We start from the raw sequence: 22620 nt of genomic DNA on the forward strand, positions 1-22620 counted from the left end.
GCCCCCCTGGGGAGGAGGGCAGCGAGGGACCCCGCCGTTCTGCCTCCAGCGGACTGAGCGGCTGGCTGAGACGCCAAGCCCTTTCTTTCTTTTTTTTTTTTTTTGAGTTGGAGTCTCACTCTGTCGCCCAGACTGGAGTGCAGTGGCCGCTCCCAGCCACCGCAGCCTCGACCTGCAGGGCTCTGGCGATCCTTCTGCCTCAGCCTTCCGAGTAGCCAGAATTACAGGCGCGCGCTACCACGCCCGGCTGATTTATTGTAGAGATGAGGTCTCGCCTGCCCAGGCGGGTCTCGAACCCACGGGCTCAGGCAATCCACTCACCTCAGCCTCCCAAAGGCGCGGGATTACAGGCTGAGCCACCGAGCCCGGCTCCAAGCCCTTTCTAACCCTGCTCCTGTCCACTCTCCCGTAGGAGGAAGGAGGGGCCAGGAGGTGCTGCACATGAAGAAGCCCAGGGAGGAATCCCAGCCTGCCTCTGGAGGTGGGAAGTGGTCTGGGCTGCGCTGGGGCTGGCCCCTGGGTGTATCCTGGGAGGACCCTTTGTGGGCAGCAGAAGTAAAGGCACTGGCGGGGAGCAGAGCCTGGAGGGGCTCCCCACACGAACCTTTGCTCTGGATCAGCTGTTGGTTGTGAACACATTCTCCTAGGTGGGGGCCACGAGCAGCCACCATCTCGGGAGGTGTGCGAACATGGGGTGGCAGGGGTGGGCACTGCCACCCCTGGGTTCCAGCCAGGGTCAGAACCTCCGGGGTGCTCTTCCCTGTGCCAAGGGCGTGTTGACAGTAAATAAGGCGCTGCCTGGGAGGGAACTGGCTGGAAGTGGCTCTAGGCCTGGACTGTCCTGCCTGGACAAGTGTGGGGTAAGATTGCACCTGCAGGGTCCTGGGAGGGCACGTTCCAGGGAGAAGGAAGCAGACCATAGGCAGCTCCAGATCCTCACCCCGCTCAGCACCTGCAGCTCCCTGTGCCCGCAGGGAGGAGGGAGGGGAGGAGCCTGCAGGGAGGGGGTCACCACACCGGGCTGGACATGAGTTGGATGTCCCAGCTCAGGGCTTCAGGCTTGATCTCTGGACCAGCCCCTCCCGCCCCCCAGGGGGGTCTGGTCACTGCTCATTTCTGGGCCTCGGTGACCCCAGCTCTGGGATAGGAAGACTCTGTACCTCCTGTCCTCCCCTCTCCTCCCTAGGGCAGGGCCTGTAAGGCCTCTGAGAAACCTGACCCCACCCCATTCTCACCATTTCCCGTGGCTGGAATGCGCTCCACCCTCAGCACCTGCCTCAGGCCCCGGGGGTGCCCCACGCCCCAGGGCTCGTCCCCTTGTGCCTCTGGCCTGCTGGCTCTGATCTCAGCGCTCAGCTGCCCTCGGTTCCCTCCACCCCCTCTACTGGCCTGGATAGCAGAGTGGGGGAGGGAGGAGGGCTGGCTGTGTCCGGCTGGCTCCCCCTCACTCCACACACCCTGTTAGGAGCCTCTGGCTCTGCTTAGCTGTGGCCAGCCAGGCTGGTTTACTCCAGTGAGCTGGGGGGTGTGAGACTTCACCGGGCCAGGGAGAATGACCTTGGACCCGGAGATGTGGGGGTTCCTTTTGGTCCTCACACATCTGGACTTGGCCCACCCTTGCGGGACAGGCACAGGAGCCACACACAGGGCCTCCTCTCTGAAACTGACAGGGGTACACACCAACAGCTATGAGGACGCACATGCCCCTACGCCTGGACACTGGCCCTCACCCCAACTACACACACACATACTTTGTCACACTCAGACATGTGACATCACCCAAACACACACTCACACTGTGCTCTCCCTGTGAGCAGGCACACACATCTCCATCACTCCCAAGCACAAGCACAGACACATGCACCCTCGCCCTGAGGGTACAAGCATGCACACACAGTCACACATTTCCTTACCCCAGGGGAAGGTGGCGGCACTCCCCACCCCGGGCACAAACTCCCACCTACTTATGCGCACAGCACTCTGGCCCAGGATGCATACACGGCATGCACCCAGTGACATGACACACACAGGGTCACCTCTTTCTTCATGCTGGGAACGCTCTCGGCCACACTGCCAAACTCATCGCCCCAAGCGCACTTGATCACACACCTCCTCCTGCCGAGCGCTCTGGTGCACATTTCTCACACCCAGGAGTGTGCATGCATGTTGACCCTAGTTGGTGTGGGGGCTCTCTGGACTTGGGGTGTTCGCGGCAGGATCAGGGTGAGGACAGCTGCTCCCCAGCCCTCTCCTCTGGGGTAGCCTGGGCTGGGGACCTCCATCACCACCTGCAGAGGTGGCCTCTTGTCCAGGTGGCCCCACTGCATCACTCCACTGGACCAAGAGCCCCCAGGTCTCCTCAGGTCAGGTCCTCCTCTTTTTCTGAGGCGAGAAGCAGAGGCACCCGCAGCCCGCCCAGCTCCCCGCCTTGACTTCACCCGGTGGGGAAGGGGTGTACTCACTGACTCGGGGGTGGGTGATATAGTTTCGAGTGACCGCCTGCATGTGCTCCCGGGTTGTGCCCAGTTCACAGGCACTGCTGGGGAGCCCCCCAGGTCTGCTGTCTATCTTCATGGCCATGGTGCGGTGATGGAGTGTGAGCCAATTGCCTGAGCCTGCTGGTGGCAGCTCTGAGACTTCAGGCCCAGCTGGAGCTGGAGAGAGCTGCCCAGCCGGCCCCTGCGGCCACCCCTCCCTTCCCCTCTCCTCCCACTCCCTTCTCTCCTCCCCCAGGTTGACTGTAAACAAGGAAGCCTGGTGTTCCGGCTCCAAAGCCTTCCCCCCACACCCAGGCTGCACTGACCTGGGAGGGCCCTGGCTTCCGCGGTGCTGGAGGCTGTGGAGGGAGAAGGGCAGAGCAAGGAGGAAGGCCGGCTGTTTCCAGCCTCGGTGCCAGGCTGTTCCTCCCCACCCAGACCCAGGCCGTGGGAAAGCAGTTTCTCCTCCCCCTCCCCCCCGGAACTTCAGGTGCTCTCAACATTCCCACACCCACCCCTCACCACATCTCTTCCTGGTCTCCTCCCTACACTCGATTTCTGGCAGACGTCTTCTCCTTGCTGTCCCTCCAATCTGCCCTCACCCTGAGCCCCTTGCCCTGGCCATGTCTGGGTGCTTCTTCCTTCACACGATTTCACTATAATCTTCTTGAACATTCATAGAGAATTATTTCCTGATTAGTTTCAGTGCTACCTCCTACAGGAAGCCTTCCCTGGCTTCTGGATTCTCCACCCTAGATTCCCCCCACATCTGGTGTCTTTCCTATAGCATACCTTTTAGGAGGCGTGTTGCTGGTCCTTGGCACTGGACTGTGAGCCCCCAAAAGCTGAGCCTGTGTTTTTCCATCAGACCTGGGTCTCCTTAAGCCTATCTGTCTCACACTATCAAGAGCCTCCTGAGAATCAGGATGGGTCTCTCCATCTGATCTTAAGAACCTGTCTCACCTTCTGCTGGGTCCCATCCGGGTCCATGTATGGTGTGTCCAAATATCTGGAGTTAGAATTCAAGCTACGTCCATAGCCTGGCCTTGATACCCCTCCAGGACCTCACCACTGCTTCCCTCTCCGTGTCAGGTAGCTAAAGTCATGCTTTCTTCTAGCCAGTGGGGCACGGCACCGGTCTGCTGGGCAAGGCCGGGTAGATTCTGGGTGGTGTCTGAAACTGCCAAACCCAAGGTCTGCCCCAGTAGCCCCATTTCTGATTCCAGGCTCAGAATTCCCCACATTCCTAAGCTCCTCCCCAAACTATGCCACTAGAGCACAGGGAAGGGCGGCTTGTCTAGGGACCCTCGTCCCCCAGCATCCACTCTGGTGACTTGGGGGCTGCCCGTTTGAAACCAACACAACAGCTACTGTGTTTCCCAGAGGAGACTGGGGCAGACTGTGCTTTTGTGCCCACATGGTCAGAATCTCACCTGCATCCTCTGGCCTGAGGATCCATTTTGGGTCTCTGGTCCCTCTCTCATGAGTCCCATTCTTTTTTTTTTTTTTTGAGTTGGAGTCTCACTCTGTCTGCACACTGGAGTGCAGTGACACACTCATGGCCACCCCAGTGTCGACCTGCTGGGCTCAGGTGATCCTTCTGCCTCAGCCTTCCAAGTAGCTGGAACCACAGGTGTGCACTATCACGCCCGACTTATTTTTTTATTTATTTTAGAGGAGAGGTCTTGCCAAGTTGCCTGGGTTGGTCTTGAACTTGTGGGCTCAGGCAATCCCCTCACCTTGGCCTCCCAAAGTGCTGGGATTACAGCCTTGAACCACTGTGCCCAGCCCATGATTCCCGTTCTTTCCCTGTGGGGGATAAGGGGTGGGTGTGACCAGAAAGGGACAGCAGAAGGGAGGCCTATGTGGTGATGGAACAATTCAGTATCCTGATTACAGGGATGGTTTCATGAATCTACACATGGACACACAGTATCAATGTCCTGGTTTTGATATTATACGATCATTATGGAAGACACAACCACTGGGGGTAACTGTCCTATTTTTGCAATTTTCCGTATATCTACAATTATTGCAAAATAAAAAGTTAAAAAATTTTTTAAAAGCAAAAAAAAAAAAAAAAAAAAAGCCAGGCATGGTGACTCATGCCTGTAATCCCATTACTTTGGGAGGTGGAGGCAAGAGGATTGCCCGAGCCCAGAGGTTTGAGATCAGCCTTGTCTCTACAATAAATAAAAAAATTAGCCAGGCATGGTGACGTGCATCTGTGGTTCCAGCTACTTGGAAGGCTGAGGCGGAAGGATCTCCTGAGCCCAGCAGGTCGAGGCTGCAGTGGCCATGAGTGTGCCACTGCACTCCAGTCTGGCTGACAGAGTGAGACTCCAATTCAAAAAAAGAAGCAAAAAAATGAAGAGTGATTTTAAGGACTTCCTGTTGCAGTGTTTGTGATGGGTAGGCCCTCTCTAAATACACGGGGTCCTGCCTGGGTCTACCTTTGATGCCCTCTCTCCCCCTCTGGATCTTGATCTCACCTTCCATTGTTTACCCTCTTCAAAGTGACAATGTTTCCCCCTCAAGTGTTTTAATGCTTGAAAGAGAAGCTTGCAAAGGGCAATATTTAGCCAAGAATCTGTGTGGGTACCCTGGGCTGCCTCAGTGGAACTTCCGCTGAGTGGGAGTCGGGTGCCTGTTAACCCCTACCATGAGTACCCTGATCCCCAGTCCCCAGCCTCTTCCCTCTCCCACTTGAGGTACCTCTGGCTCTGAGCCCATCTTCCCTCCCGGGGACGAGGGGGATGGAAGGGACTGGCGAGCCAGTCAGTAGAGGTGCTGTGGGGACGGTTTCCCTTCTCGTCATCGCTTTCTGTTTATTTCAGTGAGAGACACACACACGCACACTGCACGCACACACACAAGCTGCGGGACCAAGGCCGTTTGGTCACAAGTCTCTGAGCCGAGGAGCAGGTGGGGGTGGCATGTGGTGGCCGCCCCTCCGCTCCCGACCCGCTCAGTGCAGTCCACTGGGGCACAGGAGGCTGGGAAGGTGCTGTGCTTGGGACTCAGTGTCACACGGAGGGCGGGAGTCTTAAGTGTTAGCTTTCTTGCTGCTGCCCGGGCTGCCTACTTTCCGTTCTAGCCAGCTGTAAGGCTCGAAGGCCGAGGAGCCCAGTTCGTAGCTGGCAGGTAGGTCCAGGAGAGGGGCCGAGGAAAAGCAGACAGCTGGCAGAGGGGGCAGCAGCGGGGGGGATGCCGAGGCCGAGGGCAGCGGGTTGAGGCGCGGGGAAGAGTTCCGGGGGCCACCCAAGGAGGTGCCCCTGTGGCTAGCAGGTAGGCTCGGCAGACCGGGAGTCAGTGCCAGGAGGCTGGGGGCCCTGGGCACGGAGAGCAGCCGGCCCTGCTCCAGCAGCCGCAGGATGTTGGAGGTGGCAAAGGCCTCGGAGGCCGAGGAGGACGCCCGCTTCTCCAGGTCTCTGCTCTGGTCTTTCTTCTGCTTGGTGCGGCGGTTCTGGAACCAGACCTTCACCTTGGGGCAGAGGGTGGGGAGGGGGTGTCAAGAAGGGGGGGCCAGGCGAAGCAGAGTGGGCCAGGTGGGAGGAGGAAAGGAGGGGAAGGGCATGGGGCCAGGGTGGGTGGTGGCAGGGTGGGTGTGGTGCGCAAGGGCGGAGTGAGGGGGAAAGAAGAGCAGACAGTCGTTAAGGTCTCCCCACAACCAGCCTGCTTGAGAGGAACCGATTAGGGGCTCTGGTCCCCCAAATTATGGACACCCCTCTGCTGCTAAAACTGACTCTGGCTTAGCATATGGAATGGACTGACAGATGGAGGGTGGAGTTTGGGCTATAACTGAAGTTCCTCGATTGAAGTATGGGCCAAGAGCCCACAGGCCCTCTGCTCTCAGCCAAGTTCGAGGCTTTGGGCATCCTGCTGTGCTGGTAATTCCCAACTCTACCCTGGGCCTGGGGCTTTGAACTGAGATCACGTATGCAACTGCCTCTCAGGCATCGCCCCATGCATGTCTCAAAAACACCTCAGGCCCCACACGTGCAGACCCAGCCCTTCCTCGAAACAGGGGCCTCCCAAGTTCCCCTCCACAATGGTCGCCTCCACCCACCACGTTGAAGCTCCTCTTCTCTTCCCCATGGCAAACTGTTCCCTCTTCCCTTGTCCTCTCTGACTTGGGCTGTGACACTGTCTCTACTGCAGTGCCTCTTGACCCTGGCTACCTGTGAGAGCCACCTGGGGAGCTTTAACCTCTCACTCACTCCTAACCTCAGCCAATCAGCTCAGAATGGGACCCAGGTCGTATGCAAAGCTCGCCAGGTGATTCCACAATTGAGGAAACCAGTCCTCTAAAGGTTTCTCAGCCCCAGGTCCAAACTCTATCTGCAGGGCTGGCAGCAAGAGGAAAACAGAAGCCTCTGGCCCACCCTGGCTCTGACTCACACTTGTATGGGTACCCCAGCTTGGTCACATTCTGCAAATAGCCCCCCAGTGCCCACTTCTTGAGCCTAGAGTTCTGAATAAAGTCTGTGGTCAGCCCTTGGGAGGACTGGCTTGGGAGAGGCTCAGGCAGGGAGTGGAAGGAGGCTCAGGGCTATTTGGCAGGGAATTCTGGAACCCTGGATGCTTAGGGGGTGGTCTAGAAGGTGGACACAGACTTTTGGAGGACACAGAGGAGGAGTCAAAGTGGAGCCCTCTGAAGCATGGATTCGAGGTCGGAGCCAGCTGCCCAGTCTGAGGGTAGTCTTGTCTTGCCCCATACTGCCTCTGGAGGGCGTTCTTTTTAACCCAATCTGGCCATTGCCTTGTTTGAACTTTCCAGCAACCCCTTCCCACCCCATCATCTACAAAAACCAAGCTTCTCAATGGATACCAAGTGTGACATGATGTGGCGGGTTGCTGAGGAGGATTTCTGATGGCCACACACTCTAAGCCGAGGACACAGAGCTACCAAGGATTCCACCAATGACAGGGCAGAGGCCTTTTTCTGGGCTTCTGAGAAAATGCAAAACCGGTCCCGTCACTTAGGAGCCAGCCCTGTGGGAAGCTCAGGGTCAGTCCCATGCCTGACCTTCATGGTGACAGAGGGCTCCTCCCCTCTCTGAGAGGGAGTGCTGCCTCCCACAGAAACAAGCTGCAGGGGTCCTGAAAGAATGTCTTGCAGGCACTGGAAGTGCCTGTGCGAATAGAGACTGGCATCACCTGCCCACCCCCACCATCTGGGAGACTGGTCAGGCCCCCACATCTGCAGGCCCCTGTCATGGGTGCCACCACAGGAGCAACCAGACTATGTCCCCAGGGACAGAGAGGACAACCTTGCTTCTCACCTGGAACATGCCAGGGGAAAGGGTGGAGACCAGGGAAGGAAGGGCGTGGAAAGAAAAGGATGGGAGGCCTCGCTGGTTCCTTCCAGCTTTCAGAGGATGCAAGAGTCTGGCAACTCCTGTGGCTCTAAGTGAAGATTCCAAGAGGTGAGCGGTGAAGGAGTTTGAAGCTGGAGGGCGGCCTGGGGGAGGAAAGAGGGCAGAGCTAAGGCAGACTGGGCCCCCGGGACTGTGCTGGACATCACTACATCACGGGAGCAACCAGCCCTCCAGCAAAGCCAGCAAAGTCCTCCAGAGAGCGAGGCCTGGGTGCCTCCAGTCCTCACGCCAGAAGGTGCCCAGTCGTTCAAAAAGATCATGGCCTCCCTGATGCCACTCGCTGCCCTCCCATCCTGGCAGAGGTGGCTGATGGGGGAAGAGGGCACAGGTAACTGAGAAGATCGCCTCCCTTCCCGGAGGCTGCACTGGGAGGCGTTAAGGACTGGGTGGGGATCCTTTTGTAGTTCATCAGCCTGATAACTGAGTTTTCATGTTCAGGCTCAAGCCTTGTCAGCCAGCAGTGAGTCAAGAAAGGCCCTTTTGAGGGGGGAGGCGGGCATAGGAGCAGGGGAGAAGATGAGATTTAAGCCAGATGTGAGTTTGGTATTCTAAAGGGGACTGGATTGAGTTTCAATAGCCAAAAGTGACCCAGAAAGTTACGGGATCTACTTGAGGTTAATTGCTTCATTCATTCATTCATTCATTCATGCATTCATTCATGCATTGAGTGCCTGCCACGTGCCAGGTGCTGGTCTAGGCTCTGGGCAGTCAGTGAACAGGGCAGAGCACATCCTCACCATGTGGAGTGGCCAGTGTAGTTGAAAGGCAGATGATGAACAGCAAACAGAAGCCAAAACGCACGTCTGTCAGTTGGCAGAGAGAGCTTAGAGCAGTGTTTCTCAAATGACTTGAGGTGAGGGACCGCTGCTTAAAGTTTTCCATTTTGCTGTGGACCAACATAATTTAAGTGACTCACTAGAAAGATTTCTCTATCTGTTTCTAAACACCCATTCTCCATGTCTTAACTTGTTGTGTACTTAACAGTGTGCGGGCTGGCACTGGTCCAAGGACCACACCTATGGGCACCGTTTTCAAGATAGAAGGCAGGATGGGGTGGCAAATAGAGCTTCTCTGAAGAGGGGCCTTTGAAGAATATATCAGCAGGAGATAATCAAGAGAGACTCAACCAAGTTTGGCTGAAGTCTGGCAGTGATTTGAAAGAAGAAAAGCCCTTCCTAGTCACCCTGGAATCCTCTTGCTCAGTGAAGCGGTGCCACCAGATCCTTGGGGACCGTGGCTCGGCATGTTGCTGCACCCCCACTGGGAAACCTCCATGAGCCCCTGAGCCTCAGTTTCTCACCTTTAAAAGGGGGACAATAATACTTGGGCCATTTCAGAGACTGAATAAGAAAACCCATGGAGAGAGCTTAGCATGGGGCCTGGCCCACCCGAAATGTGTATTTATTGTTACTATTCATTGTTTACCTTAACGGCTTCTAGCTCTGAACTACAGGGAGAGGAGAGATACAGATGCCATGACTCCTGCCCTCGGTGACACTAACTCACTCCCAGCACAGAGAGGGCAATTAGGTCCACAGGGAGTGATGGTAACGGGGGTGTGACCAATGAGGAACAGAGAAGTGTCTACAAGATGCTCTCCCCCACATCCCATCTTCAGGCAACTGTGGGTGTAGCAAGGAGAGGTGGGTGTGGGCTGGCACTTGGGTTTGGGAGTCTCCTGAGTAGGTGGGCCCTGGAAGAGGAGAAGAGGAGAAGTCAGAGGCAGGTGGAGCAGGGTGCTCATTTGCTGGCCATGTGGGGCTAGGTCAGGGATTCTGCACTCTGGTTGCATGCTGAAACTCCCTGGGGATGATGCCTTTAAATCAGAAGCTCGAGGGGGTGGGGCTGACGCGTCGGTATTTCTCTAAAGCTCTGTGGGTGACTCCAATGTGCTGAGGCCTTGCAAACCTCAAGGGTGAGAGTGGAAAGGCCTGCCTCTCTGCTTCTCACCATCAGTCCCACAGCACCTTGGGAGTTGGTTTCAGAAGGTCCAGCAAACATGGGACAAGCTGAGGGCGAGATAGGCTCAGGGCCTGCTGAACTGATTCCTCCTCTTCCTTTGGTTCCACCTCCGGGTCATCCTCTTCTCAGGGTTGAATCCAAAGTTACTGGTCTTTTCTTCTTCTAGGAAATCATTCCTAGCTGACCTCACAGGGTGGTGGGCCAGCACACCTTCTTTGTGGCCAACCTCTCCTTGTCTTTTCAGTGCCCTGTGTGGCCTCCCTGCAGACTGCCACCTTTTTTTTTTTTTTTTTGGAGATCGGTCTCACTCTGTCATCTAGGCTAGAGTGCAGTGGCATGATCATAGCTCATGGCAGCCTTGAATTCTTGGCCTCAAAGGAGCCTCCTGCCTCAGCCTCTCAAGTAGCTAGGACCCAAGAGTACACCACCGTACCAGGCTAATTAACAATACATATATTTTTTGAAGCCAGAATCTCACTATGTTGCCCAGGCTAGTCTTGACCTCCTGGCCTCAAGTGATCCTCTCGCCTCAGCCATTAGAATATCTGAGATTACAGGCATGAACCACCATGCTCAACTACAGGCTGCCACTTTGATTCCCCTGGAACTTGGTGAATGCCTGGTGGTTTCACTAGCTTCCTCCCAATCTCTTGCTGGGCCACACTGTGACCATGGCTACACATCACCAGAGGGGCACGGTTTCCACTTGGCTGCCAGGGTTACAAAGACATTTTCTGGGAGATAATCCATGAACTTCCTTTGGATTTATGGTCAGTATTAAATTCCAAGACTCACATTTACTTTGGAAATGATAGTCACTTATTTTGCGGGGGGAGTGTCTCACTCTGTCACCCGAGCTGGAGGGCAGTGGCACAATCACAGCTCACCACAGCCTCAACCTCTGGGCTTGGGCAATCCTTCTGCTTCAGCCTCCCAAGTCCCTGGGATTACAGGGGTGTACTATCACATCGGGCTAATTTTTTTATTTTTGTAGAAAAGAAAAAGAAAAGAGGTCTTGCTATGTTACCCAGGCTGATCTTGAACTCCTGGGCTCAAGCAATCCTCTCACCTTGGCCTCTCAGAGTGCTGCGATTATAGGCATGAACCACCACACCCAGCCTGACATTCACCTTTTAAATACTGCTTTCTATGACCCTGAGCCCATACTTAGCTTGGGATGGGTGGGATCGAGGATGGTTCTGGCTTTTGTAACCTGCACTAGGAAGGTTCCCATTTATTCTGCTGTTCTGGAAGGAGCCACCTGGGGTAGAGTGATGGGCACGGACAATTGCTGAAAGGCTGGAGTGACTCTCATCCAACCTGAATGACCATCCTGGCAGCACCAGGCCCGGACAGCTTGCCTTCCTCCTGGCCCTGGACCCCTGGCTCTGAGAGCGCCCTCCAAGCCAGTCACTGGAGGGGAGTCCTGAGCCCTTCTCTCAGCTTCCCTTCCTCTGCAGCCTCATCCCCTTTTCTTATGTCCTGCTCAGACCCTGGTACTCTGGTCAGCCATTCAGGCACCATGTAAATATCGAGCATTCGATGCATACCACGCATTGTCAGATGCTGAAAAAACAGAGATAAATAAAACTCCATCTTGATCCAATTGGTTCTCAGACACTAGTAGTGGGGCTCGTGGACAGGTCAGCAAGTGTTACAATCCAGTGTTTTGGTGGAAATGGCAAACAATATACCCTGAGGTCGGACAGCCCCAGATTCCGTTCTGGTTCCCTTAACTGGTTAGATGACTGCAGGCAAGTTACATAACTTCTTGATGCCTCAGTTTCCCCATCAGTAAAATGGGTATCATAATAATGCCTCCTCATAGGTGTGATATAGATTTCCATAGGTTATTAATTATGGCATTAGTAAAGTGCCTGGCAGATACTGAAGTCGTTTAAGCAGCATGGTAGTCACATCAGCAGGTCAGATTTGGTCATTTTCCTGTAGTCCAATGATTCTCACACATTACTGTGGGTTAGCATTGCCTGGAAGGAGAAATAGCTAGGTGGTGGGGTCTTCCCTATATATCTGACTTAGAATCTCTGGTTGAGGGTGGTATAGGTATCTGTGTCTTCCTGAGAAGCCCAGGGGAGTTTGACACACAGCTGGTCTGCAGGCCATACCTTGAGAAACACTGCTTTAATCAAATACCAAACTGTCTTCCAGAAACAAAAAAACATGCTGACAAGTTGTTGTGGAGTTTCTAGAAGCAAGGAGAACCAGACTAAGTGGGACTATCCCTGCTCTTTGACATGAGAAGAGCTTTAGTGCATGCTAGCTTTGGGGGAATAAGGGTGGGTAGACAGTCCTTTTGATGTTTCAAGAGATCAACCCCTCCAAGGCTTCCCCCTTCCCTCCAGGGCAGCCATGCACCACCCCACGCGTAGCCCGGGACACATGTCAGCTGTGTTCCATCTTGTTAGTGTTTTCACATTTGGTAGAACCTTCATCCTGCAGAACCCTGTCAGTGGCAGGAAATGGAAGGGAGGGCTTTGCCATTATGCCTGTCTGGTCCTGTACGTGGGCTTCCGATGAAATGTGCAGCAGCTCCACTGAATTGGGACCACACCTGGATCTTCCTGGTAGAGGAAGAGGGTAGAGTTGCTAGTGCGCAGCTGGAAGAAAAGAGTGGAGGACTAACAGAGAGAGAAGGAGACACGTGGAAAGCAGCTGGGCTGCATATTCAGTGGAGGGAAAGTCAATGAGTACCTGGTGCTGAAGCCCTCAAGGAACCTTTGGCTTCCAGTCTCTACCAATCCTGGCTATACCATGGTTCCTGTTACTGAATTTCCTCATGATTCTGGCTTCTTTTAAAAAATCCCTTAGAAGTCTATCCATTGTCTGAGGGTACGTGAGGGAAAGTCTTATCCTTTCCCCAAAAGAGTCCTGACTGAGACCCTCAGATAACTCAAATCAGAGAAAATCAGCGCCCTACCCCCCGCAATATCTGACATGACTTCTTGACATTGCCACTTAGATCTCAAATTTAACTGATCCAAAACAAAACTCTTGATCATACTGTCCCACTGTCCTGCTCCCAACTTTCTCAACTCATAAAATGTTACCACTCTTCCAGTTATTTGAGCCCAAATCACTTCCTTTCCTGACCTGTGCGTGTAATCCGTGAACAAGTCCTAACAGCTTCTATCTCCACATCAGAGTACATCTCAGATCAGTCCACTTCTCTCTCCACCCCGGCTCTGTTCAGTAGCCCCCACCTGATTCACGCCTGTCCCCTGTGATCTTTCTCTAAATGGTAGCCAGAGTGACTTCTGTAAAATGCCAGTCATCTTCCGTCACTCTCCCTTCAACCCATGACCGTGTTCTGTAAGCACCACATGATCTGCCCCTACTTACCTTACTACCCTCTAGCTCCATCCACACTGGCTTTCTGACACTTCTAGAACATTCTGTGCCAATTCCCACCCCCTAGGTCTTCAGAGTTACCCCCTGCCTTGACTTCTCTTCTTCTGGCTGTCTCTTCTCCATCATTCAGGCCTAAGCTCAATGCCATCTCCCCAAAGAAACCTTCTCTGATAAAAGAGTTCCTCCTACTTTCTATCCTACTACCCCATTTTATCTCCCTCATCACATGTATCACTCTTTGAAATGTTTCTCTTTCTCTCCATAGATGTAAGTGGCACGAGGGGCAGTTCTATTTTGTTCTATGCTGTATCCCAGTGTCTAGACAGCACCTGGTACATAGTGGCATGCTCATGGCTCTGGCGATCCTTCTGCCTCAACCCTCCAAATATCTGGAATCACAGGCACATGCCACCACACCTGGTTAATTTTTTAATTTCATTGCAGAGATGAGGTCTTGCCAAGTTACCCCGGCTGGTCTCAAACCCCTGGGCTCAGGCAACCTTCTCACCTCTGTCCCCCAAAGTGCTGGGATTACAGGTGTGAGCCACTGCACCCAGCTCAATATTTTTTAACAAAATCATGGGTGGATATACTGAGAATTCCACAGAATTCTATCAATGTAAACTTGAGTAAGTTAATTAACCTCTCTAAGGCTCAGTTTACTTAAACCAGGATAATATTACCCATAAAGCCATCTTCTTCTAAAGATTAAATGAGCTCTGAATGCACCTCTAAATCTTGAGCAAGTCATTTAATTTTTCTGTCTCAGTTCTTTTCTCTTTAAAATGTAGATAATAAAGACCCACTGTAGTATAACAAAATATGTCTGGCCTTTGTGGGTTCCTAACACACAGTTCCTAAAACCCTTGACATTTCCTGATAGGAGTGTCTTTTGTTATTCATAACAAGCCCCTTTCAACCTTTCAATCACACTTGAATTTGTGACTCGGGTAGACCTCTAGATAGTTCCAGGAAAGACCTCGTGCCAGAAAGACCACATGTGTGATTAGAAGTAGAAACTTTCCACCTCCCCTCTTGTCCCTGGAGATTGAATTATAAAAACTTGTTGAACAACAAGACCTGGAGAACTTTTGGGTTAGTGACATCTGGACTGTTAGAAGGGTGGGCACTAGAGAGGGCATGGATGCCCTTCCCCCTTACCTTGCCCTAAGCATTTCTTCCATTTGGCTGTTTCTGACTTGTATTCTTTATAATAAACCAGCAAATGGAAGTGAAGTATCTTCCTGAGTTCCATGAGTCATTCTAGCAAATCATTAAACCTGAGCGGTCCAATGTGGGAACCTCCACATTTAGGGCCATTCATTCAGAAACACAGGTGGCTTTGGGACTTGTGACTAGCATCTGCCATGGCACTGTCTTATGGGACTGAGACTTAACTTGTGGGGTCTGTGCTAACTCGGGGAATCCGTGTCAGAATAGAATTGTTGGACACCGAATTTGAGCACTGACTACTGGTGGTGTTGGAACACACCACACATTTGGCACCAGAAGAAAAACCTCATATCCAAACCACAGGGTTGTGGTGAGGACTAAACTAGTTAGAATTAACTAGTTAGAACAGGGTCTGGTGCATAGAAAGCTCTCAGTAAATGTCAGCTGCACATTGCTTATCCTGTCTGCTCAACCCCAGCGTTGGAGAAAGAGAAGAGAGGGCGGTAAGCAACAATTGGTAAGTTGAGGACTCCCTGAGGGATTACTGGAAGGCTGAAGGGGAGACGTGGCCTTTGAATACATTCTTGTCCTCGAGAAGCTCATAGCGGTTGGAGCGCATGTGTGGGTGCACGTGTGCGCGCACGTGCGCGCACAACACACACACACACACACACACACACACACACACACACACACACACACAAACACACTTTACAGGTCAGACCAGGTGAAAAAGGTCTCTTAGATGTCAAGAAGCCTTATGGAAGGCTTCCTGGAAGTGGGGGAGCTTGGGTTTGACCTCTAAGGGCCGCTAAATGTAGGGTACACGGGGTCTCCCAGCTTCCCCAGGAGCTCTGGGCTGGTCCAGCCACTGGGGCCTCCTCTCTGAGCACAAACCTGGCTTTCCAGCGCCCTGCTGAGCCCAGCTGGAGGGAGGGCCCAGCAGGCTTGTTTGGGAGAGCCACAGTGGCAGCTGGAGGAAAACAAGTGCAGGTGGAGACGACCAGGCCCTGCAGGACGGCAGCTGCTCCCCAGTAGTCCCCTTCCTCCCTGTCGCCCCTCCTCCTCCTCCTCTTGCCCCTTCTCGCCTCTCCTCTGCCCCACTCTGGGTTTACTCCGGGGGAACCTGCTCACCCTCAAGGGGCCAGGACATCTAGGTGCATCGGATGCTCCGGTTCCCCCCAGAGGTGGAACTCGAGGAGCTGGAGGGAAGCAGGGAGAGGGACCTAACTGCTCCGGAACTGGTGGGAACCAGGGAAAGACAGCAGCACAGCAAGGAGGGGACGTCCTTGCCCTCCGCGACCCGACCCCAGTGCTCCCAGGAAGAAGTCAGCACAGCTCCAGGCAGTGTGCTTCCTCCCTCCCCCTCCCTCCAATCCACTTCATCAAGCCTATTTTGCCAGGTATTTGCAATACAAGTATTGACGGACCTCCTCGTGTATAAGAGGAAATTGCCAGAGCTGTAGCTCAACTAAAGGTCTCTGGGTTATCCTCTGACAAGCCCAAGGAAGGTCGCCCAGTTTATAGGCAGCATGAAGACACGGGGCTGCTTGTCCAAATCCCTGTTCTGGAACATACCGGTTGTATGACCTTAGACACAACTTCCTCTCATCTGTAATACGGGATAATACTAAATCCTGTGGTTGTTGGGAGAGATTTGTTATTAACGTATGCAAGCACTTAGTGTCTGGCATGCATACGTACCCAGAATTATTATTATTGTTTTGTTTATTATTTTGCTGCCCATTACTTATCCTGTCTGCACAACCCCAGGGTTGGAGAAAGAGAAGCGAGGGCAGTAAGCAACAATTGGTAAGTTGAGGACTCCCTGGAGGCCTGAAGAGGAGACATGGCCTCCCCCTTTTCTTTTGTAACTCTATATAATAGTGTATTATTATTATTATTATTATCTGGGATCAGCTTGGAGTGTCGCCATTCACACAGGGTAGGTGCTCAGCTTATAAACGTTTTTGTCTTTTTGGTTAAGGGCACTGCTGTTGAAATGCCAGCCCTTTCTGGGTGAGGAGAATGCCCATACTCCTCCGGTCAGAGAGACTGAGGCACACCGAGAAGAAGGGAAGGTAATAGAGAGTGGGAAAGGGCCCTGAACGGGAAAGGGAGAGGTCTCCTACCCGATGCTGTCATGCGTGTCTCTCCCCAGAATCTCGGTTTCCAGCAAGCCAACTCTTCTCAGCTCCTTTTACATGCCAACACCCCCCAAAATCGCTCCTCTCTGGTCTTGTCCCGTATTCCACCCAAGTGCCTGATTATGCACAAGGCCTTCCACAGGCATTTGCTATCTTCTCAGCACCATATTTATTTGCCCTGGTTTACCTGTAACTTTAAGTTTTTCCCTTGTGCATGACTGAACTCCTCCAGGGTTGGGTCTCCCTGCAGCAGACCTTGGAGCCTCAGACCCCCAGGAGTTCCCAGGCTGCTGGGACTAGAGTGGCATGGCATGGCATGGTCCTGGCCTCTTACCTGGGTCTCGGAGAGGTTCAGCTGACGGGCCAGCTCAGTGCGCTCGCGGCCCACCACGTACTGGCAGCGCTGGAACTCCATCTCCAGGCGGTACAGCTGCTCAGCCGTGAAGGATGTGCGTGTCCGCTTGGGCCGGTCCAGGTCCAGACCTCTGGGCAGGACAATTTCCCGAATGGTCCCCTTGGCGTCTACAGGGGCCATGAAAGGAGCCAGGTTAGTTCATCAGCCAAGGAGTTAGGTCACCAGCAAGCATCTTAATAAGAGGTGGTGTGAGTTATCAGGGAGCTCCTCTGGCTGGGCCTGACTGTGTGACCTCTGACGAGCTGCTCACTCTCTCTGGGCCAGATTCCATCATGGTCTGGGCAGAAAGGATCACTGTGTCCTAGCTAGGATTCTGTTCCCTCAATAAAATAAGGAATAAATGGAAAAAAATATACTGAGTCATCAATTGTGGAGGAAATGATGAGTTAGAATTGGGTATGCTCGCTGGGCACAGTGTGTGTCTGTAATCCCAGCTACTTGGGAGGAAGAAGCAGGAGGATCACTTGAGTCCAGGAGTTAGAAACCAGTTTGCAGCCTGGGTAACATAGCAGGATCCTGTCTCAAAAACTAAAAAAGAAAAAAAAAAAATAGAATTTGGTGTGGGTGTGATCAATCAGGTAAGGTTTATTGGAGATGTCCAGAGCCAGGCCCTAAGCCTTGTGTGTGTACGCGCACACACACATTCCCGGTGAGCACTGCACCACAGACCCTCTGGGGGTCCATGAGAAGGACAGCTGGTGTGGGGCAGAGGACAGACTGAGATCTGGGGTCCCGAGGAGGAGCCCAAGAGCAGTTGCCACCACATCAGGCTGCTGGGATGCCTTTGGGGGGAGGGTAGGGCAGGGGTTGCTGCCACTGCCCAAGTGCCTAGTTCTGAACAGCAGGGTCACCTGTAGGCTCTGTCCAGTGCCCTCCATGCATGCTGTATCCAATATTTCAGAGCCCACTTAGGAGAAGTGGAAAACTCTGCGACCCAAGCTCCCCACACATTCCCACTTAGAGAACTCAGCAACAACACACAGTATTCAGCAAGAGTAAAATATTTGGGATACACACACACACACACACACACACACACACACACACAAACACACACCAGCCTTAGTAACAGGGGTACAGATGATCTATGTTTGAACCACACACACTGATGGTTTTAAATCCAGTTACTAGAACATTTTATGTTCAATGTTAGATTGTGGAAATATGCAGTGCCATATCCTATAGTATTTACCAAACCACTCCCAACAAATGACGTTGATAATAATGAAGCCTGTAGTTCCAGCTACTTGGAAGGCTGAGGCAGAAGGATCGCCGGAGCCCAGCAGGTCGAGGCTGCGGTGACCGGGAGCGGCCACTGCACTCCAGCCTGGGCGACAGAGTGAGACTCCAACTCAAAAAAAAATAAGAAAAAATAAGAAAAAATAATGAAGCTGAACAATTATTTACCATTGGATAGGAGGAACACTGACAACGGGAAGCTTCCCGACTCAAGGCAGCCCTGAGCGGGCACCACTAAGGAAGCGACCCTCCATGGGTGCAGGAATTCCAACCCGCTCCAGGGGGCGTGCACAGTCGGAGTTTACCATGTGGCCAAAAGCAACAGTGGGGCAATGGCTGCTCACATTCTAGTCATAACAGCGGGCACATCTGTTTGAAACACTTTACCCTTCTCAGTGTCTCAGTAAATCTAGAACTATTTATTATTTAGATTTTACAGATGAGGAAATGGAGGAATCAGTTTTAACTAATTCGCTCCAGGTCACACTGACAGTGTTCAATAAGCTCTTGACACACCCTCACTGTACTTTGTGAATACCCTCTGTTGGTAACCTTCAACAGGCGAGTTGGTAGATTATAATGAAGAAGACTTGGATCCTTAGTAAAAAACGGAATCTTCTAGGTGGGCTCTTCATTCCCCCGGAGAACATAATGAAAGGAGCTGTATTTGGGATGTGCTGTCTGCCAGGAGGTTCCTTGTGATCCGCAGGGACTGTGGGTCCTATCTTGAGAATCCCATCTCTAGAAGGTTAGTCTGAGCCTCTTCCCAGCTCTGGCCAGTGCCAATTACCGTTCCCCTCCAGGGTGTGCTCTGGCCCCTCAGGGACTCCCAGCTCCTGAGTCCTGGCCCAGGTCTCAGAGGTTCTCAAGCACCTTCCTGCTCACTGCTGACCTCAGGGTGAAGGGGAGTTAAAGTAGGGGATGCAGCCACTGCTCAGAGGTGACTGTCCCTCCCCATTCCAGGCCAGGTCCTGCCAGGGCACGGGACAGAGCGTATCAAGCAGATATGGACTTTGCCCTTGAAGTGTTGTAGAAATCCCAGGCTTTGGGGGACAACCCAAGATCCCTAGCTCTAATTCTTTCTACATCCTCCCAAAATAGAGTGATATTTGTGACTCTGTTGTGATCGGTCTGTCCCCTTTGCTGAAGTTCCACCATTTCCAATCATGAGATCAGACTCAGAACTTCCTCACAACACCCCAAGCAAATCCATATCCAATGGCATTGATTTTATTTTCTTTTATTTATTTTTTTGAGTTGCGATCTCACTCTGTCACCCAGGCTGGAGGCAGTGGCATGATCACAGCTTACTGCAGTCTCTGACTTTCTGGGCTCAGGTGATCCTCCTATCTCAGCTTCCCGGATAGCTGGGACTATAGATGCACACCACCATACCCAGCTTTTTTCTTTTTTTTGTAGAGATAAGGTCTCGCTGTGTTGCCTAAGCTGTTTTTGAAGTCCTGGGCTCAAGCAACCCTCTCACTTAGGCCCCCCCAATGTGCTGGGGTTACAGGCATGAGCCACTGGGCCCAGCCTTCCAGAGGTACTGATTTTATTAAACATGTCTTGGAGTATGGATAGGAGGAAGGGTGCTGTCACATCTGGTGCTGGAAGCTTCATACCTTCCCCTGAGTCAGCCACCTGGAGCTCCTGAGCCCGAGCTCCTGACCATGAGGTCAAACCATACAAGGGCCCACCCTTTCCTCTTCATACAAGAGCTAAAATGGAGCGTTGCCATCTCTGGGAGCAGGCAAGATCAGCTATGTCTCTCGGGGTCGGAAAGGAAAGGACCAAACAAGAAGGGCAACCTTAGACTTGCCACCAGATATCAAAACGTGCTGTACAAATAAGCACATGAAAAGATGTTCAACAGTGCTGGTCATAAGGGAAAGACAAATTAAAGCTACAATGAGAAACACTGGTTAGAAAAGCTAAAACTAAAAATGCTGTGAGTGTCAGAGGCTGGTGAGGATGCAGAGAAACTGGCTCTCTCATATACTATTGATGGGAATGGAAAATGATACAACCAGCCTGGCAGTTTCTTTCCAAGATAAGGTCTCACTGTCACCCAGGCTGGAGTCCAACATTGCAATCATAGCTCACTATAACTTCGAACTCCTGGGCTCAAGGGATCCTCTCACTTCAGCCTCCCGAGCAGTTGAGAATACAGACGTATACCACCATGCCTGGTGTTATTTTTCCTCTGATTCTCTGTAGAGGTGGGGTCTTGCTATGTTGCCCAGGGTGCCTAACTGTTTCTTAAAGAGTTAAATATATACTTACCATGCAATGCAGTGACAGAACTGAACATTTATTTTAGAGAAATGAAATCTTAAGTTTACATAAAACCTGTACACAAAGGCTCATAACAGCTTTAACTGTAATAGCTCCCAAATGGAAACAAATCAGATGTTCTTGAATGGGTGAATGGTAAAACAAACCTTGGTACAACCATACTCTGGGATGCTACTTGCAATAAAGAGGAATGACTATTTTCCCACACAACAATTTACTCAGGGAATTATACTGAGTGAAATAAGCCAGTCCCCAAAAGTTATGTGCTGTATGATTCCTTTTATATAACATAAAGTGACACCATTATAGAGGTGGAGAACAGATCAGTAGCTGCCCTGGTATGAAGATGGATGAAGGACCTGACTATAAATGGGTAGCATGAGGAAGTTCCTTCGTGGTGATGCCACAGTTCTCAGTCTTTTCTTTTTCTTTTTTTTTTTTTGAGTTGGAGTCTCGCTCTGTTACCCAGGCTCAAGTGCAGTGGCACAATCACAGCTACTGTAGCCTCAACCTGCTGGGCTCAGGCAATCCACCTCAGTCTTCCAAGTAGCTGGAACCACAGGCACTCACCACCACGCCTGGCTAATTTTTATTTATTTATTGTAGATTTAAGGTCTTGCCATGTTGCCTGGGCTGATCTCGAACCCGTGGACTCAGGAAACCCTCTCACCTCTGCCTCCCAAAGTGCTGGGATTACAGGCGTGAGCCACCGCACCCGGCTTATTTTAATATTTACTAGAAAAAAAACCCATGATTTTATGTGCTTAGGATGAGGCTAAAGTGGGTATTACATTTTAAAATGCATTATGCTAAAATATTAAGTAAATAAGTGGAATATGAATATAATAGAAATGATGATGGTACTCAAATGACAGAATGTTGGGAACAATGGAGTTAAGTGTACACTGTTAAACGTATGTGTACATAGTGACAGAGTTTATGAGGAAGAGGAGAAGATGGGAGAAGCTTAGTCTAGTCTATAAGTCGAATAGACTGGTGGCCGTAAATTATCTGTTTGGAATAAAATTAACTTAAGTTCCTGTCTCACACCATAAATAACAATAAATTTTACACCATTTAAAGAGCAAATCATAGATGACAAAATGATAACAGCATTACAAGAAAATACAGGAGGGTATTTTTAGAATCCTAGGCATGGGAGGAGCTTTCCAAGCAAGATGCAGAACTGGAGGCTATGAAGGAAACAACAGATGTACAAGCATTTGACTGTATTGAAGCTAAAAACTTGGATGACAAAAGCACCCAAACCAAGGTGAAGCACCAGTTAAGAAAATCATTTTAAAGAGGCAAAGAAACAATATTGCGAATACATAAAATGTAACTGTTAAAAAATTTTTGAAAAGGAGAAATGGCCTAGTGGAAGAAATGATTAAGTAATTTATCTGGGTCATTCACAGAGAAAGATAAAACGCCAAGTAGACCTATAACAAGACTTGCATAACTTCACAGTAATCTGGGTAATGCAAACCCAAATGTCAATAGGAAGCCTTTTATCTCCCATAAGATTGGAAAGGCATTAATAAGTGACTAATAAAACAATGACTCACAATGGGTAAATCCACACTCCCATACACTGTTAGCAGAACCATAAATGATCACAACATTTTGAGTGTACATCCATCAAGATTAAAGGCATGCATAACTTCTGTTCCACTGATTTTATTTGCATAGCTACTTGCCCTGAATGAACATGGGCTTCTGTCCGCTAATGTATATACAACAATGAAGTGTGTTGCAGTGCTGTTCAAAATATTAAAAACTTGAAAGCATCCTCAATGTCCACTTCAAGGGAAATGGTTGAAGAAATTCTGGTACATTCATGCTATAAAATGCCATGTAGCAATTACAAGGAATGAAGTGTTAGCTATATACTGATATTAAGTGCACAAAAGTGAGTTACAAATATGTGTGGTATTATCTATTTATTTAAATAGAAGCAACTGTGTATATTCATTTAATAAACACTGATGTGCCAAATATTATTCTAGGGCCTGGGGATACAGAAAGGAGCAAAATAGAAAAAGCTCCTGTTTCCACAGACCTTGTATTGGGGAGGGAGGCAGATAATACATTTAAAATATATACATATTTGTGCTGGGCACGGAGGTTCAAGCCTATAATCCCAGCACTTTGGGAGGCCA

General features: G+C 51.2%; 2 protein-coding genes across 2 annotated transcripts in view; both read right to left on the reverse strand.

The window, feature by feature from the left end:
• The window catches only part of ATP6V1B1 (ATPase H+ transporting V1 subunit B1), a gene marked incomplete at its 3' end in the record, with an annotated part of 28826 nt that extends 26168 nt beyond the window's left edge, over positions 1-2658 (reverse strand). Inside the window, exon 1 of the mRNA XM_008058781.2 lies at positions 2463-2658. Within this exon, the coding sequence (XP_008056972.2) occupies positions 2463-2580 (118 nt within the window). The remainder of the gene's footprint in view (positions 1-2462) is intronic.
• A 2621-nt stretch (positions 2659-5279) lies between these two features.
• VAX2 (ventral anterior homeobox 2) overlaps positions 5280-22620 on the reverse strand; it is a 29638-nt gene continuing 12297 nt past the window's right edge. Inside the window, exons 2-3 of the mRNA XM_008058774.1 lie at positions 16844-17031; positions 5280-5961 (exon numbers count right to left, since the gene is read on the reverse strand). Of these exons, the coding sequence (XP_008056965.1) occupies positions 5524-5961; positions 16844-16924 (519 nt within the window). The 5' untranslated portion in view covers positions 16925-17031 and the 3' untranslated portion in view covers positions 5280-5523. The remainder of the gene's footprint in view (positions 5962-16843; positions 17032-22620) is intronic.

The sequence above is a fragment of the Carlito syrichta genome, unplaced genomic scaffold, assembly GCF_000164805.1.
Source record: "Carlito syrichta isolate Samal-C Ts95f unplaced genomic scaffold, Tarsius_syrichta-2.0.1 Scaffold303625, whole genome shotgun sequence".
Lineage (NCBI taxonomy): Eukaryota > Metazoa > Chordata > Mammalia > Primates > Tarsiidae > Carlito > Carlito syrichta.